We start from the raw sequence: 19,787 nt of genomic DNA on the forward strand, positions 1-19,787 counted from the left end.
ATTTCTCCCACTGAAAAGAGGACGTCCAGAGTAGAATCAACTTTTTGGGAGTCTTCAAAGCAAACACTGATAATTAAAACAAAGCAGTGTCTGATATAACTTGTAGTTACATTTTATTTTAGTTTAGTTTTTTAAAATGTTGTCAGTTGTCTAGGAATGGCTCCAAGAGACCTTACTAACTTGTGTGAGTCTCAGCTCAATTCTCATTCTTAGACCATCATTGAGTGCCTTGGACTTTTCCATTGTTCTGAGTATTGGTCAATTTAGTGATTGCTGTCAAATAAATCTGTTTTATGCTGGCCAGTTGTAGTTTCTAATATCCGCTTTTTAATGAAAACAGATTATGGAGTCTGATATGATACCCATTCTTAAACCCCTCTTTGTAATCACTTCTTCAGCAACTTTTTGTCAGGATCTAGTGAGAGAGTTATGTTGATGAGCTTTTACAAAACGTCTCTCTTAATCTATGCTTCAGTTTTCCAAAGGACAAGATCACATCAGCAGCTGAAAGATTTAAATCTTTAATCGTTTCTTTTGAAGCTCAAACTTTAAATGTAACTGGTGGAAAAAAATAAAAGGTTTGGCTATCACTAACAAAAATTTAATAGATCTCGGCCATGCCAAGATAAAAGACACTGTATAAATTTCAACACAACCTAATAAAATACATATCTATATATTATATCGCATATGTATATATTCAAACATGTATGTATAATTTTGAGCCTGTGTGGATTAGGTAAAACCCAAATTAAATTTAAACTAACTTTTTCAGTTAATTAAACATGTATGACGTGCAATCATTCCTCTGTGAAAAAAGAACACTTACAGTAAATCACTGAAAATGCCCAAAAGTTACCATGTGAGGGAGGATTTTTTTGATCGCACCAGTGTTTTAATAAACTGTAACATATAGTTGAGTAATGATGTTGCTGAATATGAGTTTTTGTATAAAGTGGGCGTATGTAAATATACATAATATCTCTTCTGCTTTTTAGCCCTACTACTTTAATAGGGCACCTTTAAAGTTTTCACGGCTCATAAAGTGTAAAGGTATGTGTGCAGATCAGCTATGAGGAAGGGGATCATATCCACTGTAGTGTAAAACAGTTTGTCTTCAGAGGGCGTCTTATCAGTCTTTATCCGGGTCAGCTGTTATCTTTTCTGCTCAATCTGACTTGTCCTTCGTTCTGACTGCAGTAAACTTTAAGTATGGTTTCTCTCCTGATGTGAACGAGCGTGTGAAGGCTTGTTGGGTCATATCTCCACAAATCTGTCTGCAGATAACAATTTAATCTGATAGGATTCACACCGTAGTTACTGCTCTACTGTTAAAAAAAAGAAAAAAGAGCGATAAGAATTCATCTCGCTTGGGGAGAAGCCAACTAGCTCAACAGATGTTGAGTTTGCGTTGAGTTTATGGCCCTGGTCTTTTGCATAGTAGTTCCTGTGAAAAGTTTATGGATTTACGGATTTGTACCATGTTGTGCCATCTTCAACCTCCCAGTCAAAAGTATTCTGTTGTTGTCTCAGTCATCCAGATAAGGAATTTCCAAAAAGTTGATTCTGTTCATGTGGCCGTAGTGTTTTCAGTGGAGGAAACGTTTTGTTACTCATCCAGGTGATGTCTCAGCAGACTGCAGATTTCCATAAATAATGGACTGTGAGGTCACTTTCTTGATCATTAATATGCAAACTGACATGACCATTGATCAACAACCTTTGGTCAATGGCCAATGATAAATGGATTTTAGCACCATTTACATGAAAAGGGAAAAGACCATCTCTGAATTAAGGAGGGGGCCTAATGGTACATCTTTTACCATCTTACAATGCTGTGATTGCAGCCATTCCCCAATTCTTTAGATATTGCTCAAACCAGCGTTCCTCCCTGTCCTGATGTGTACATCCTCATCATTGAAAAAGTGGCTACTGGCCTGTAGGTGTAAATAGACTGCAGAGACCTGCCCTGATGTGTTGTGCTATCCGTTTAGCCAGAGGTTGTTTGGTTTCCCTAATGTATAAATCATGGCAAGCCTCCTGGCACTTAACAGTGCACACTATATTATTCTGTATGTGCCAGGATCCTTGGGGTGGGCCAATTTCTGACGCAACATGTTTTGGGGTTTGCTACGTCCAGATGAACACAACCAACTTTCTGGGTATTGGTTGTTGTTTTGCTTTTTGTAAGTTAGTTGTTTATTTGTTCATGAAGCTTAAAGCAGTTTTGTAACACTGAATCAGAGCTCGATTGTGTAGTAGGTGTGTGGTTCAGAAAAACTTCTGTGCTATGTTGGGACTGTTGCATTTTTAGAACAAACACATGATAGAAAAGAACTTCTGTCTTCCTCTCTGTTTAATTACTTTAAACAGAGTTCAATCCTTGGCCCACGGTTATTGTGTTATTGTGATACTTTAACTGGTTTAACTGTAAAGAATTGATTTAATGTTAGAAATGTTACATAAAACAAATTAGACGAAACTACTGTTTAGATTTTATCAGAGTACAAACTTGCGTAATGAAACGGAACAATGGGCTATTCCCACATTATAATGAATGACAATCTATTTTCTCAAAAAGAAGGGGAATAAATAGTTCTGTCTGTAATAGTTATTAATTTTTCAATCATATTATGATTTCAGCATTTAAAAACTGAAGATTTGTATTTTTTTTAATTATTATTTTTACATGTGGCCTTGTGGATACAAATCAAACCAGTCTGAGCAATTGTCATTCTGATCTTTTTCAAAATTAGTTCATTAGTTTCAGCTTTCTGATGAAAACAGATTGTGGACTCTGATATGATTCCCATTCTTAAACAGCTCCTTGTAATCAGTACTTCAGCAACATGTTGTGAGCATAGGATAACTCTTGTAAGTTATTTTGATGAGCTTTTGCAACACTTCTCTCTAAATTCAGACGTATGTTTTCCAAAGGACAAGATCACATCAGCAGCTAGAAGATGAGTCATTGAATAATTTCTTTAGAACAAGGGGGGTCTCTAACGGGGTGATATTAGGAGAGAAGGTTTGATTCTTTTAGATTTTTTCTAACAATATAACAAATTTTATTCACATGTTCAACAGTTATTGGTCTGTTCTTGCACCTTTTCTCACTGTGTCAGAGTAAAAGTAGGAACAGATAAAAACCTTCAGGAATAGAAACACAGCAATAAATTTAGACATTTTAAACCCCAACGATCTAAATTTGCAAAGCTGCCAAGCCTTGTAAAAGAGATTTCAATCTCAGTGGAACGTCCTGGTAAAATAAAGGTAAATGTAAGAGGGTATAACAGAGATCAAGGCATCATGAGTTTTAGATTTTTATTTTTAGTTAAGAGGTTTTTATTTTTTTTTAATCAACAGAAAAAACAGGCCTGAGGTTAGGCCTATGCTTAAACTGGAAAACCTTTAAAATGTTTATGTCCAGGATTATCTTAATGGCTGCCAGTCTCACTGTTTTATGGTGTTGTATAATCACTTACTTGCTATATTAAAGTTTAGCCAAGTTCTGTGAATGATATAATTCATTATAATGCATTCAACTCGTTATATAAGGTTCCTTTTTTATTATGTTTGAATTAACAGTGAATTCCTGACATTAACATTGTATATGTAGAAGTATTTCACAATTGTTGGCTATAGTTATGACATTGTCTTAGTCATAGTTGTATACTGGAAAGTCAACTGTGACATGGCGTTCACTCAATATTTAACCAAAACGGTCATCTTTCCTTATGCAACGCAAAGCCTTCCCATGCAAAAGCCCATTCAAGGTGCAGCATGGAAACTCTAAGTCCCACCGTCAAACATTCGCCCTTTGTATCCTTCTACATGCCAACCTCATTAGACAACACTCTCTGGATAAGACAAAACATAATTTTTAAAAACAAACTGAATAAAAACACTTGCAGTACAGAGAAGTGGGATTGTAATGAGACATCTGGCAGCATCATGTAAGAATAAATGTAAAAAAAAATAATAATTTCATCAAAAAATAATCGCCTCCAATCTGACCCTGAGAATTCTGATATTCTGCATACAGCTTCAGTATATTTAATGAAGCCATGCAAAATATTACCCTTATACTATGATCATTTTCTGAGACGCAGACCCTCAGTAGGTGTGGGTGCAAATTTGTTTTTTAATTATTGTTTTTAGCATTTTTCAGCCCTAATAATTACATAAGTACTAGCGATATCCTCAGTAAATTTTCAGTAAATTCTCCTTCCCATTATTGAGTGTAACCAGTGGTTTGTACATTAGAAATAAACAGAGTTTACAGCAATCATGAAGGAAACTTGACAGTGATCCTACTACCTCCTAAATAGTGTTCCTGACTTGGTTAGATGATGTGAAGTTGGTTTTCATAACCATGGCAATAATTGTCATCATCTCTATATGTTTATTTTCATTAAGCCTAACAGTGGCTTTCCTCACTTGCACTGAGATTTCTTTCAACCTAATATTGAGAGTTCCAATCTAAAGACACAAAACACAAATTCAGAGCAGTAAAGTGTCTGAAACTGGACTTGACAGTCTGTCAAACTAGAAAGTAAGAAGATAAGCAAACCAGAGAGTCTTTCACATTTTATTAGAAAATAAAAGCCTCTGAAGCAGTTTTTTGGATATCAGGTTTTGTTGTTGTTGTTGTTTTTTTGTTTTTTTAAAGAAATGTAGCAGAGAAGCCCGTTTGCCCCTCTCAGTGAGACCGAGTCGGCCTCTTTTCAGCTCTGTGACGTCTCCTTTAACCTGATGCTGCCTGTTACATGAGCGATGAAGCATCTCAGCAGGTAAATCCCCCCAAACTGGATTGAGCTGTTTCACAAAGAACACAAAAAGGGAGAAATATAGACATTTTATTATGCTGTGAAGTATTGTTATACTGTAAAACTATCAGCTTTCAGGCACTGAGTTTGAACAAAAACAATAATTAATGAAAACATATGTGTCAGAGTCAGGTTTAATGTAACAATAGAAATCCAGGAAGTATCACTCAAGCTTCAAAGGAAGAAGACTCATTGAGGGCTCTGTTTATATTTTTTCATCACTAAGAAACCCACTGTGTGAGTCTTGGTCTGTGAGAGGAAGTGAGACAGTTACCTAATAAGAAACGGTTGAGGGAAGCAGCTCGTCGTCTCTGTCTTTACCACATCCTGAAGGTTCAGCAAATTTGTCAGCAGAGTGCCACTCCCACATTTGTCGATCTTTGTCACCACCATCTGAACAATAAAGTACAACCCTCAGAAAAGCGCACAGACAGGATGTCCCCGTGGCTCCCCCAAAAAGCCTTCAGTAAATCCAAAACTGCAAGAAGAATACTAACGGGGCTAAGAGTTGTGAAGAATCCGGCTCCATCATATTCTAAATACTTAATTGTGCCATATTATTCCACTTATCTCAGTCTGTCGGCCTACTTGACTTACATAGTTTCTAAAACTAGAATGGGAGACAAGGCCCTCTGCTGTGGAACCAGCTCCCAGTTTGGATTCAGGACACAGAAACAGTCTCTAATTTCTCTTCTTTTAAGATTAGGCTTCAAACTTTTCTTTGTGATCAAGGTTATAAATAAGTTATGAATCAGATGATCCTGATCCACTGATAACTTTAAGCTAGTGCAGAAGTGTTAGCACTGTCACCTCTCAACCAGAGGATCCTGGGTTAAAATCCAGGTTGTGGTCTCTGAGTGAAGTCTGACCAATGTCCCTGTGGTTTTTTTCTTTGGATGTAGACACCCTCACACAGGCCAAATGCATGCACGTTAGGTTAACCGGCACTTTTAAAGTGGCAAATGAAAGCGCTTGGAATGGCACGAAAGCACGGTTAGAATAGTTTTTTATTCTAAACTGTATTGAGTGCCCAGTAAGACTGGAAAAGCACTATATAAATACTGGTACCTTACATGGACCCTCCCTTAGCAAGGATCTCTTTCACTTTATGCTTCCTTCTATCATCTTGAACTAACAAAGCAGACTAGCTCTGACACCTGGTGGTCTCTTAAAAACACTGCACTCCCTGATCAGCATTTTAAAGGATTCACTTCGTTGTTGTTCTCCTGCAGTTCAAAGAAATGAACGAGGAACCCGGTGAGTCTAAAATGGGTGCAGCCTTGACTGTAAAAGCTGTAAAGAAAATCTATCGGCAAGAGAACGTAGACCTCCTGCCACCTACTACCATGTGACACGCAATAAACTTCACTGACAAGTCTGTCCTTTGCCTTGTAAATCATTAAAAGAATCCGATCATTTGCAACCACTACTTCCATGTAATCATATTTAAAGTGTGTACACTCCCCATTTCTTTTTCAACTTCACAGAAATATCAGTTTTAAGTTTGAAACTGTCTTCGACTGTGCTGTCACAGCCTTAATGTGTTGCAGTGTTTAATCAGCTCAGAACATGAATAATTGACCGCAGAGTGCGCAGCGAGCGGGGCTGCTTCATTTTAACGGCCAGTTTTTAAATAGCTGAGTGGGAACGTTCAGCATTAATTCAGTGTGGACATAATGATGAAGGACTGAGAAGAAGAATGAGCCACATGTAAGGCGGAGGGGGAGGCACTTCGATGCTTGTTTCCTCCTGGAGAACACGGCGGGTCTGGACCCACGCTGGAGTGGCGGCGCAGTGGCAGGATGGCTGCTGTGTTTGCTCAACCAATGTGCTTTCTGTGCAGAGGAGTTTTTTTGTTTCCTGTTCTCATGCTGTCCTCCCATAGGAGCCCAGCATGAGTAGAGGTCTCTTTTTTTCCTCTTGTACTTTCCCATTGTAGTGTACATTTCAGTGGTTTTCTGTAATGTTACCGATCTCCGACCTGTATCCCCATGGGATGTCTGTGTTGTGTGTGTAAGGTCGGGGGCGGGTCCATTCCACTGCAGGGCAACCTGCATGTGGCGAATAAAGCTGATTGATTGGTTAGTGTTCAACAACTCCACCAAAGAGCGCAAACCCAAAGAGACCCTCTTGATCGTGGCTCAAGAGTTGGGAGTTCGCCTTGTAATCGGAAGGTTGCTGGTTCGAGCCCCGGCTTGGACAGTCTCAGTCGTTGTGTCCTTGGGCAAGACACTTCACCCGTTGCCTACTGGTGGTGGTCAGAGGGCCCGGTGGCGCCAGTGTCCGGCAGCCTCGCCTCTGTCAGTGCGCCCCAGGGTGGCTGTGGCTACAATGTGGCTTGCCATCACCAGTGTGTGAATGTGTGTGTGTATGGGTGGATGACTGGATGTGTAAAGTGCTTTGGGGTCCTTAGGGACTAGTAAAGCGCTATACAAATACAGGCCATTTACCATTAATTCCACAAAATATTCCACATGAAAGGTGATTAAGGGGCCCGGCCGGGCACAGCCCGAAGAGGAGACATGGGCCTATCCTCCAGGAGGCGCCATAGGGGTCGGGTGCATTGTGTGCCGGCTTAGGCTGCTGCGACCAGGCCTCGGATGAAGATGGATGGAAAGCTGATTAAATTTAGTTACTTTCAATCAACTAACCAGGCTTCACTTGTTCTACAAACCGCAAGATCTTAAAACCTTTTTTCGCACCAAATCATCCTGATGATTACAAAACTGAAATTAAGCCAGAGTCCTACCACATACGGACATCGGGTCTCCTCACACATCTCCAAGGCAATCAGGTCAGCCTTCTGCAGACCGACGCTGCCATCGACCAACAGGAAGGTCCTCACGAGGCTGAAAGAAGACATGTTACACAAGGTTTTTTAGTGAACACCAGGTTCGCACCAGGAAGACATGGTCGCTCACCATCAGAAAGACAGGAGCACAAACGCTGAGTGACATTTAAGCTCACCGCAAACCTAGATGTGTCACCTGAGACCTGGTGAACATCCATTTAGTTTTTATTAGTTTCAGTGTTAGTTTATACTTATTACGAACTCCTAAATAAGCGGGAAGGATCAAATTAATATAAGAGACTGCATTTAAAAGCTTAAGACTACTAATGTTAAACATTTTCCTTTTTAAAATGTTGGTTGTCAACCACCTTTTAAGTTTTGTATATATTGTCTGTGAAAGTTCTCAGTCATCCAGGTCATAGTACTCTAAAGAGCTTGGAAAGAAAAGCGCTGATTTTTGTGAACATGTCTTTGTTGCCAAAAACATCACAACAGCAATGACCAATCACTACAAAGCAAACTAAACAGGCTTATATTAGCAGGTAGCATTAGCCAAACTGGTTTTTCACTGCAATAAACAACTTTTCCTTACTTACCTCAACCCCTCAGGATAGTTTCATAGCATGATTTCTTTGGCTAACTGTCAGAGGAAATCCTCAGTATTGCTCCATCATAGACATCATGAATAAACAACACAAACAAGTCTTTCATCAGCTCTTCATCACTTACTTTTTCCGTGTGTAGAGGTAAGGCTCTACCATATCCACAAAATCTCTGGGTGCCTTGTGTCCATACCCTGGCATGTCCACGATGGTGAAGGCTTTGCCCACTCTGAAGAAGTTCATCTTCTTTGTGTGACCCTGAAGGTAAGACACAGGCAAAGGTTATGATGTCCAGATATCGATGAACTCAATCATTGCAGCATCAGTGAGTGTGTTTCAACTTTGTAACATTAAATTACAATGTTTAGTTTTTATTAGTTTCAGTCTTTTTATTTATCACAAGGAGGAGCAGCATGTAAGAAGTTCCAGATGGGTAAAACATGCAAACATGTAGACATCATAGTCTCTATAATCAGGCTGATTATGTGTAAAATTAAAACCATTGATATTTTTTGTCTAGTTATTTTTTTCACTCTTACTTTGATTTTCAGATAAGTTTTAAATAACCAGAAAAAATCCTGATTCTTGCCAATTGTTTGCAACCCTCATAACGCAAACACAGAAATGGAAGTGAAAAGATGGAGTAGCATGTCAGTGCAGTGTGTGATCTGGGTACAAGCGAACTTGTAGAACTTTGGCAAACTCATCTGAGGATTTTTGATGTGGCTTCACAAAATTATCACGATCAAAACAACGCAACTGACGACAAAAAAAAAAAAAAAAAAAAAAAAAAATCACACAGTGTATGCCCAGTTTTAGATACACCCTAAACAGATTGCCAGTCTGTTGCAGGGCTTAACACATAGACACAGACAACCCTTTACACTAACATTCACACCTATGGGAAGTTTAGAGTTACCAGTTAACCAATGCTCACTAACTGCATGTCTTTGGACTGTGGGAGGAAGCGGGAATACCTGGAAAGAACCAACACAAACACAGGGAGAGCATGCAAACTCCACAAAAAAAAAAAAATGATGATGACCATGATGGTGGAAATGAACTCAGGGCCTTTTTATTGTGAAGTTTCTATCTGCCAGTTTCTATCTTATTTTTATCCCTGTGGCAACTGTGCATCTTCTGAGCCAATCTCTTTGTAAAACAGTGACTTTTATTATTTTCTACATGTAACACATTTACAGAACACACACTGAATGGTCCCCACACCAACACAAATTCAATTAAAATGTGCACATCATATTACCAACACTTTCTATAGTGCAAAATGTATGTTTTTAACTTTTATGCTCAGTTTTGTCAAACTGAGAAGTATTTTTGATGATAGCAGGGTACTGAAAGTACATCAGTATCTTTTTAATACATTTTCAGTAAGATAACTAATGTTTGAGATGACTGATTTATAATAGAGGCAGATTAGAGTTTCCTGTCCAAGGTCCAAACTCATCACCTCCCGTTATGTCATGGCAGAGGGAATGATGGGAAATTTGCAGCTTAAATAGGCGTGAAACTGAGTGAGGCATACTCATGTGTACCACCTGAAGTAGTTCCCAGAATTTGCTCCATTTCTTAGATGCAGGTATAAAAAAAATGTTATTTTTAGAAAATTTTTTTCTACAAGCTAACCCTTGTCTGTGTTTAAGTGAGTTGGTCAGAAATTCTTACATCTCCTCCCTCGCCGTAAGAAAGAAACTGAATATGCAAAGTGTAATTTGAAGTTTCCACTTCCAAAAAAGGTCATAATTTTAAGAGTATTTAAAAAAAAAAAAAGCCATCTAATAGTATAGAGCAGATCATTTTAAGTCATTTTCACAGCCAGAGCGGCCAAAGAACAACAGAAAATCAGCAACAATCAGGTGTGAATGTAAACACAGCATTTTATAAAAGAAATAACTGAGGTTTGTGTTTGTTCACCACTTTAAAGGGAAACAGTGTGTGGAGCTGGAGTAACGAGTTACTCACTGGAGTTTTAGAGACTCGGACTTCCACCTCAGGGGTGAGAGAAAACAGAGCTTTGATGAGAGACGACTTGCCCACGTTGCTCCTGCCGATAAAACACACCTGGAAAACACCAACAGGAAGTCAGCTGCAGATTTGTGTGCTGTAATTTACAGTTCTGCGATTTTTATCCTGGAATCTTTTTCCTGCTCCAGTTGCCACCATATCGCCTTTAGCGCCATTTAGCCATGTGGCACACCTGCCAGGTGGATACTGTCATCGAGCTTTGAACGCTTCGCCTTCTGGAGAAGGCCGAGTGGTAACGGAACTTCTCTGTCCTGTTAACACTCGCTGCCAGAGCTTAACGTTCTTCTCCATGAGGTTATAAATCTGATGATTTATTAGCCATGTTCAGTTCTGCTTCATTATTCATGAGGATGAAGAGACATTAGGTTACATTTTTCATCCATTTAGGGTTGAGGAGGGACGAATAAGCTACTTAAAGTCCACATTCTCTTTCTTTACAGCCATTCTACCTCACCCAGAGTCAGGGAAATTATTCTGCACAAGTGTTTTGTGTTAAACCTCAAGTGACCACTGAAATAACTGAGTAAAGTGATCATATTTTACACAAGAATCCTTTTTTAAATGGTTGTTTGTGCTCCTCATACCTACAACATTTACTTTATCATTCAGTTGTGGTTTTGAGTCACTTTTCTGCAAGGAAGAGTAATCCAACCCGACTCATCTTCTGAGCTGATTTCATTGTCACTTTGAGGCAAAATTTCCACCTCAAACCTTTTCCAGCAAGAAATGTTGCTACCCTCACTCTGTTAGCAAAGAGGCTTTGTCCAGTAAATGTGGCTTAATTTGTGAAAGTGCTTTGAGTGCCCAGTAAGAGTAGAAAAATGGCAATTATAAACCAGAAAGGAAACAATTATATTGTAGTGACAAGAAATGGAAAATTATAGTCAAAGCATCAACATGTTTGAAAGAAGACATGTTGTCATGACAAATGCATGGGGGGGAAAAGCCCACTTTTATCATTAAATATATCATTAGAGCAAACAGAAATATGCGTAACCCTTCCCTTTGTAATCCACTTTGATCAAGTATTTACCTATTAAACAAACCTGCAATGTACTGTTGGGTAATTATCACCTTACATTAACTATTAATGACAGGCTAAAGAAATTCATGATGGACGCAGCTAAACTGGCATCACTGATTGATTTGTGAACTCCCGTTGATCTCAGCACTGCAGTCCTCAATATCTTGTTTCTGTGGCGTCATATTTAGACAAGAGGAACAAATGCTATGTTTTCAGCTAATGCTGCATCCACAGATACCTGCTAATTAGTGCTCAGTAACATCTAAACAAAATCACTCACCAAAACTGGAGCTCAGACTTTTTGGATGGTCTGTTAGTAAAATGAAGTGCACAACACCCATATTATTGGTCAGAACTATGGAATTAAAATGCTCCAAAAGGCTCCAAGAGCACAAATGTGGTCCAGAGGTCCAGTTCAGAGACTCTATTTAGCAGTTAAGAGTCAGCTGAGCGTCTGTGAAAGTTAGTGTATCATGATAGTATCAAGATATGGATTTTGAGCTTGTCTGTCTCACTGTGGCAATGGTAACATATACAGATTGGCATTATCCAGCTTTGTAGATCGATATAGATATAGGCCATAGACTGTATATAAGAGATGGAGGTCACTAGCAACTAAGACCACGGTCTCATCAGAAAAGTGTTTTATGAGGTCACAGATTCAGTGAGTAGGCGTATTCTCTCACGGCCTTCTTTTTAAAAGCTGAGGAGTTGCCTCCTGCTGGCCATTAGAAAGAATGCATGTTTACGGCACTCCCGACACCAGAAGTTACGTCCATGATTTAGGTACAATGTTTTGAGCAATGCTGTCCTCTGACCTCTGGCTGTTTGAGATCGGGTGCGTGCTCCATCCTTTCTGCAGAGATGTAGTAATCGATCTTATGAGACGGTGAAGAGTGGAAGAGCTTCTCTGCCTCAATCATGTCCTCCAAAGTGGGATCAAAAAGCTGGAACTGTGTCCGGTCCACAGACCTGAAAATACAAAAATGGTTCAAGTTCATTAGAAAATGTCTGTATCAACAGCTACATGCTACAGATTGAAACAGAAGCCACTGGCAAACTCATTTATATTTTTTTAAACGGTAAAAATAGTTCCTCCAAATCTTTTACAATAAAAACCTTACTAAAAATGAAGTCTGTCAAAATGATACCAATGAGGTGCCTCATTAGTTAGAAATATGCTGCAGTGTAATATTATATAATAAGATAAAGTTATTCATGTGCAGTTATTTACAGGCTTGTACCCATTATCTATTACCTACACCTACATTATGTTTGTGTAATTAAAGTAAAGAGCTGACATGTTACCCTCCGATTTTTGGAGGCTTGCACTCTCAGAGTGCTTTTTATTGCTTTATTATTTATCATTGTCTTACATTCAGGTATTTTTATTTAATTAAAGTGAGTTCACATGTATTGCTGCCTTGATTGTCTTTGTTTTCATTTTGATTCATGAAAACTTTCACACAGATTTATAGTTTCATCTGTACATTTTTCCATAACTTACACATACATAAATATTTTAAATTAAATTAAATTAGTTGTGAGAACAGTGGCATAATTTCTGTTTTATTTGTCGTAATGTTTAATTTTTTTGTGTCTTACATGTTTCTGTGAAGCATTTTGTGCAACTCGTTGTAATGGGTGCTGTACAAATAAACTTGATGATGTTATCTTTCACAGTTATCAGTGCAACTCCAGCCGATGATGCCAGCTCACGTTCACAAAATCTCCTCTACTGATGACTAAGAACCAGCCCTGTTTTACGCACCTGTGCAGGTAAGCCTCCAGCTCGCTGAAGGGGTACAGCAAACTTCGCAACTTCTTCGGGGTAAGTGATGTGACCTTCTGCACCGAGGCCAGTTTATGGATCCTCTGCCCAGTGGCACAGCTGACAGCAACCCCAGGCCGGAGCCGCAGGAGCTGCCGGACAGGAAGCATGTTACCCCGCTGATTTCAGATCAGTCAGACCCTGAGAGGAGATGCACACGCGGAGGTCACCTGACAGTTTCGCACAGGTACAGTCCCCCCTGAACTACAGCAGCATAAAAAAACCTCCCCACTTCCACTTCTGTAGTTTAAGTGTGGAACACAGTCACTCACTCTTCATGTTTCATAAAACAGTAAATTAGAAAACGTCCGAGCAGATTCTGCGGCTCGTCTTGTTCTCTGCGAGCTTTTCTGATCATATTTAATGGGGGGCAGGGGGAATAAAAGCGTCCAAAGTGACTCCATTCATTTCCTTATATTACTTACCCGAACACCTCCACCTTCACGGCTTCATGCGATCAGAGAGCAGCGGAGTTTCTTTGAAAATGAACCTTTAAGCCGCGTCCATCGCTTCTGTTTACACACCGTCCTCCATGTTGCGTGCACCGGTCAAATGCATCCGAATGAAACAGCTCAACAACAGTTCCGCGACACAAGTTTAAAATTCCGATTTTCCCCAACGATAGAAACTTTACCGATATACTTTTTTAAAGTCCCAATCAACAACAAAACAAAACAATCGAACAACCATTTTTTAAATATCCTGTTATTCTGTTTTATTTCTCACAGAATGAGATGTTTCACTTCATGCAGAACGCTTTGTTGTAATACATTGAAGTTTGTACTTTTTGTGTAGGCTGCTTAATCTATATTTTTACTTGTTGATTCTTTTTTTAATTTCATTTTATTTTTAGTTAGGGATTCACTAATTGTTATCCATCATTACAAATCTAATTTCAGTGGTTGTTTATGTAGTCTAACATAGGATGAGCAACTCTCCTATTTTTTTTGCACTTGTTGACTTGTAAAAGCCTATATGACATTTTTTTTTATTTCACCATTCATTAACTGCACAGAGAAGGCATCGTTTAAATATGCTAAAATTTCCTTTAAGCAAACAGTATTTTTAAAGTTCTTCATGACTGGGCCAAGTGTCCTCTTTTTTGGAAATCAAAATACGGTCACCCTAGTATAACATCATGAAACTAAAACCATTTTTGTTCATACTAAACATATGTAAACCAACACTGCTTGGTTTACAGGAACAAATTATTAAGACTGTAAAATATTTGGATTTAACAGAAAGTCAAAGTTTATAGAAGGTCCCCAGATCTCTGCAAATGTTATTTTTATTTCTCCTTCAATTCTATTCTGTTCTGATGAAGTAGATAGAAACAGATGATAAAAAGCAGTCTCTGGTGTGTAGTTCTTGTTTGTGTGTGTATTATTTTATTTTAGCTTAGTTTGGATTGAAGAAGCTTAAAGACAAACAAATTTTAGAAATTTTACCATCATTCAATGATTTTTATTTTTTATTCTTTTAGTCTATTTATTTATTTATTGTTCAACCCAGTTCAGTTTTGAATTTTGTTCTGTTAAAGTGAATTTATACAAAATGTTGCTTCATTTAAATTTGCCTAGTTTTTATTTTTATTGTGGTTAATTTTCACACTGTTTTTCAGTTTTCACTCCAGGATGTCCTTCATAACCTGTCATAAAAATTAAAATGTAGTTCCTGGTTCATGATTTCAGTTTATTGTGTGTTATCTGTTCTTTGTACAGCTTTTTATATCACTGGCTTTGATAAGTGCTACACAGATAAACTCTATAATTATTATCATCATATTACTGGCACAGCATATGTTGATAATCTGTGTTTCCTTTTGAAATGCTGCTGTGATCTGTAACAGCCCAGTTTACACTCTAAATCCAGCTGATGATACCAGCTCCCATTCAGAAAACCTGCACGAGGAAAAAGGAGGAGGGAGTAATCCCAGCCCTGTTTTCTGTAACTGAGACATTTGTGAACAGACGCTGGCAGCTGGCCCATCAAGCTGCCCATCATCCTGTTTCCCATGAAAATGTCATGTTATGAAACATTTTTCCATGTGGTTTAAATGAGCAACGCTGAAATGAGTCTGATGATTCCATCTTCATCCCCGTGCTGCTCTAACGTCACTCTGCTTATTAAAAGGTGATTTATGAGCGTGAATCCTCGCTCAGATTTCCTCACGTTGATGCACAGAAACATTCCTGGTACAGCTCGAGCTGTCTCATACATCCTCCCTCACCCTCTCACTGAGGATTACTCAGGATTAGAAATCTGACGTTTAGGCCGAGCACGCCAGAGAAATGTCTCTATAAATTTGCTTATAGGAGGTGGCAGTGATAAGAGTGACTCCAGCCTCGCTCCCCCCACAGCATTCTTCTTCTCTGAGACTCCCGAAAGGAAATGGACTTTCATGTGGAAATGGTGGCAATAGAGCAGTTCTCCTCCTTCCTGTAATACTCTCATATTCACCCAGCTTTGACCGATGGTTTGTAAAGCAGACTTTTATTTCAAGAAGGAAACGTTGGGCACATTTTGGGACTCTCATCTATACCTTCACCCGCCACACGGTGGCAGCGCAGACTGCTGAAAGCACTCATCCACATATGTTAAACATCCATCCTGCTGCTCCATCTGCTTTTATGATTCATAGTATGTTCACTGAACACATTAATTCACAGTCACCGGCTTACAGCCCTCACATCCCCCCGTGCTTCAGTCTTTTATGTGCTAATACCTGCAGCTTTTTCATTACCTCCCATTTAAGAAAATATATGCTGGGAATCCAGCTGCATTAAGTGTCTGATCAAAGTAGAAGATGGAACTGGTTGGTTCTTCCTTTACTGTGTCTGGCACACGGAGAAGGAAGTGGAGCCCAGTTTACAAATTAAAAGCTCCTCTCTGCCTTACATTATCATTTTATTATTTCACAGAGGGATCTGCAGCAGGGGAGACTCATAGGTAGAAGTCTTCGAACCATTAACCACAAATCGCCCTAAAAAATCTATAAGAGGGAGCATCAAAGGTGAATAACTGCAATGAGCCTGTACTGCTTTAGCTCAACCCCAGTCCGGTGCGTTTAGTGATTTATGAAGTGACACATATCAGACAACTGGCAAATCCAGGCTCATTTAAATGCTTATATAGCATCTGGAAGGTTTTTTATTTTTATTTTGATTGAGTGGGTGTCCCTTTGCTTACTTTTGATAAGTCAGCATGGCTCTCTGTCCATCCTTGCGGTTTGTACCTCACAGAGAGCCTTTTTGAACTTCTCGTGACAATTTTGTACCTTAATGTGATGCTACAACAAGGATTCTTAAAAGAAAAAATTCAAAGATTAATCGATGTGCTTGGAAACAAGCTATCCTTTGTATTTTTACATTTTGAGTGCAATTAGTTTCTGTCACAAAGTCATGTTTCATTCAGACTTTAAGTATGGAATTAAAAATATATTAAATATCATCTTAAAAGCAGACTGTAACCTGGCCTTTTTTCTGGGAATCAAGACAAATAGGGGGAGATAAATGATGGGAAAGGGATGAGAGGGACCACAGAGGTGGGGAATGGTGAGCAGGGTGGCCATGAGTGCTCTCATGGCTCTGTGTCCCCATCCTACACTGTGAGCCACAAGATCAAATGCCAGACCAATCAATCGTCCACCAAGCAGACATCTATAGCACGAGCCATGATGGCATTTACCTCCCCAGGGTGCATATCAATAAAAAAAAAGAGATATCATACAAAATTGATTGTCCCCAAACAACCTGCACACCCACACCATCAAGCCTGAGAAAAGCCATCGTCACTCGTTGTGTTACTAATTCTCTTTGCGTCTCCATCTGTTCCTTTTGTTCGGTTTGATTTATGTCCAAGAGAGCTTTATTTTATTAATACTGATTTTTATCTACTATCACTTGATACACTTGATTTTTCCATATTTTTATACAATTTTTTCTTTTGTGTTTTATTTTTAAAAGTTATTTAATCGCTTAATATTTCATACAAAACATTTTTATTGTATTTTTATGTTTTTTTTATTTGTACCGTTGTTACGTTCCATTTAAAATTTGTTATTAATTACACTGAATTTAATTGTAAATGTATGATTTCATCTTGTAATTGATTTAAATTGTTCTTTTTTGGATAGATAAAATCTGCAGTTTCTGAAACAATCTGACAATCTTACTCTCCACGTCTACGCTTTAAAGCTATTCTGCTTCTATCTATGCAAAATATGTTCCAGTGGTGATTTGTCATATTTAACATGTCCAAAAGTTTCCAGTAATTCGTGAATCATGCAAAGTTAATCTCGTTTAGTTCACAAATACAAAAACAAAAAGAAAACAAAAAATAAACATAAATAGCTGGAAAGGCACAGAATAGCTTCTATTTAACATTGGAGAGCAAAGAAAGAAGTCCAGCTGCAACGCTGCGCAGCCACCCACAAACACCCACACATTTGCTTCGATGGCGCTTTAATCTCTTTCTCGATTATCACAGAGCTCGACCTCCATGACCTTTTCAGGCCCATTAAATGCTTCATTTGCATGTTAACCAGGCAAAGGCCAACCCCCCCCCCCCTCACCCCAGGCACCCCCACCTTTCCTTTGGCCTCCTCCCAAAGCGATGTGACAGGGCCACAATGGAGACGTGCGCCACCAGAATACCAAAGCTCGCCCCTCCCCATCATTCCTTGCTTTTGTCTGCTCCAGAGGATGAAGTACAGAGGAGTTTATCGAGTCAGGAGGTCAAACCGTCAATACGCCTCATGCAAACACCCTTGACAGTCGCATCCACCAGCCACAAGGGCAAAAAGACAACTGGAGATTAACACGGCCTGTGTTTGCTCTGTTGCCCATCTGGCAGAGCTGGGAGCTGTCAGGTCTCACACCTGTGGCAGACCATTCACCAGCGGTCAGCACGTGGAGGAGAGGAAGCTCATGTCTCCCTTTGTCTGTGTTAAATAAACACTGAGAAGAACGAGGTCATCCACCCTCCTGTAACCTGCAGATCAGTAACATTTATCCTCCTCACCAAACTTGAACTAAGACTGAGTGGAGCTGCACCTCTTTAATGAGAACAGTGTAAATCATGAGCTACTGTGATACGGTCTCGTCACTCCTTATTCTTCTCTGTGTCTCTCTGAAAATCTCCCATGAACACAGCATAAACATTTTGGCAGGCGCCGCTCGGAGGATATTAGAGCACAAGCTCCGAGCGCTCAGGGATATCGATTTTCCTTTAGCGGCCAAGAACCTTGGCTCTCCTGGCATCGATACGTTGAGGAGAGGAGGCTGAGCAAGAAGAAATGACCTTGAGCCAGGAAGCAATCACGACAAATAAAAAGCCCGGGAAGGAAACCCAGGGAAACAAAACACTGAGGATGTTAAAGGGTAAAGAGACTGTGGGCTCTCCAGAATCCCAATACAGATGAAGTACTCAGATTATTTGAAGTTTAAAGGAGCTTTTTGCTTCCAACTCTTATATTTTCCCTTGGGATGATGCCTGCATATCTGTTCAAGCTGGATTTACATTAAATAATTAGAGTCTGTGCATAATCTGTACATCTAGACGACTAAAACTGGCAACTGAAGACATAAAAAGCACATCCAGAACGCATGCAAACATCTTCCTTCAGCAACACGAGTTTCACTGCTCAGTTTAAACTCAAAGCAGAGGTCAGAGGGTTTAAATCTGCCTGCTTTCATGTATACTGTAACCGGCATGTACCCTAACTGCTGAAAATAAGATGGTGTTTCATAAAAGCAAAAGTGTCAGATGGAAAAAATAGCACCATCTAGTGTTCACATGAAGACAATTTAAACTTGAGCAGCCAGAAGGACTTTAATTTTTTGCTTTTTAATCTTTAACCTTTTTAATCAGTTTAAAGATGTCATATTTTGCTCACTTCCTGTTTTTATTCTCGGATTATACTAGAATTAGAGGGCTTCAGTTCATCCACTCTCTGAAACAAGTTTTTATTAGCTTGTCCTCCTTTAGTTCAGGTTTCCTATAATTGGCTGATTTTGAAAAAAACGAAAAAAACCGAAAAAAAAAAAAGAAAAGACCAGCAGGTGGGTGGAGCTTCTGTACTTGTGACATGACCACAATATGAATATCACCTCTGTGACGCCAGAAACAAAAAATGTGTGAATCTGAGTGTTTTAGGTATTAACACTAAAATGTTTCTGGGAAATTTCCCAGTTAAAAGAGCTGTTCAATTCCTCAGAGTGTCTAAAAAATTAGAAAGAAAACATTGGCTACTGACCATCTGACAGCGTGTGCCATTATCCGATCTCCTCTACAAACCAGTTTTGAAAAGAGCATCGATCAGCTCTTAAGTCAAGACTGGCAGGATGAAGATATGCTCAAGAATCATGTTTGTTGGGCTTAATTTTGCATTTCATTCTATCTATTTGTACCGTACCTACATTATTTGGTGCACAGATGAGATGATGGTAGGTAAAAAACAAAACAAAACAAAATACCCAAAACTTGTGATTTAAGGGTTAGATCATTTTAGGTTTTATATTTCATATCAGCTTAGATGATTTGAGTCAAACCTATCCTTCTGAAAGTTAAAAATCTCCTGAAATTTGTATAACAGTTTTGTCTTTGCCTCAGAGTTGACCTTCTGTTTAGATTTCTGGCTTATTTTAGCTAATCTGCTTATTCCAGA

At 39.0% G+C, this 19,787-nt stretch overlaps 1 protein-coding gene across 1 annotated transcript; it reads right to left on the bottom strand.

The window, feature by feature from the left end:
- Positions 1 to 4,577: 4,577 nt before the first annotated feature.
- Positions 4,578 to 13,689, bottom strand: gtpbp8 (GTP binding protein 8 (putative)). The gene is made up of 8 exons (XM_040027430.1): positions 13,546 to 13,689; positions 13,061 to 13,261; positions 12,108 to 12,261; positions 10,203 to 10,301; positions 8,350 to 8,480; positions 7,579 to 7,678; positions 5,104 to 5,222; positions 4,578 to 4,818 (listed from the first exon to the last, which is right to left on the bottom strand). The coding sequence occupies exons 2-8, from the start codon at positions 13,228 to 13,230 to the stop codon at positions 4,728 to 4,730; spliced, it is 864 nt and encodes a 287-aa protein (XP_039883364.1). The 5' UTR covers positions 13,231 to 13,261; positions 13,546 to 13,689; the 3' UTR covers positions 4,578 to 4,727.
- Positions 13,690 to 19,787: the final 6,098 nt, after the last annotated feature.

This window comes from Simochromis diagramma, unplaced genomic scaffold (genome assembly GCF_900408965.1).
Source record: "Simochromis diagramma unplaced genomic scaffold, fSimDia1.1 OVJJ01000343.1, whole genome shotgun sequence".
NCBI classification, from domain to species: Eukaryota; Metazoa; Chordata; class Actinopteri; order Cichliformes; family Cichlidae; genus Simochromis; species Simochromis diagramma.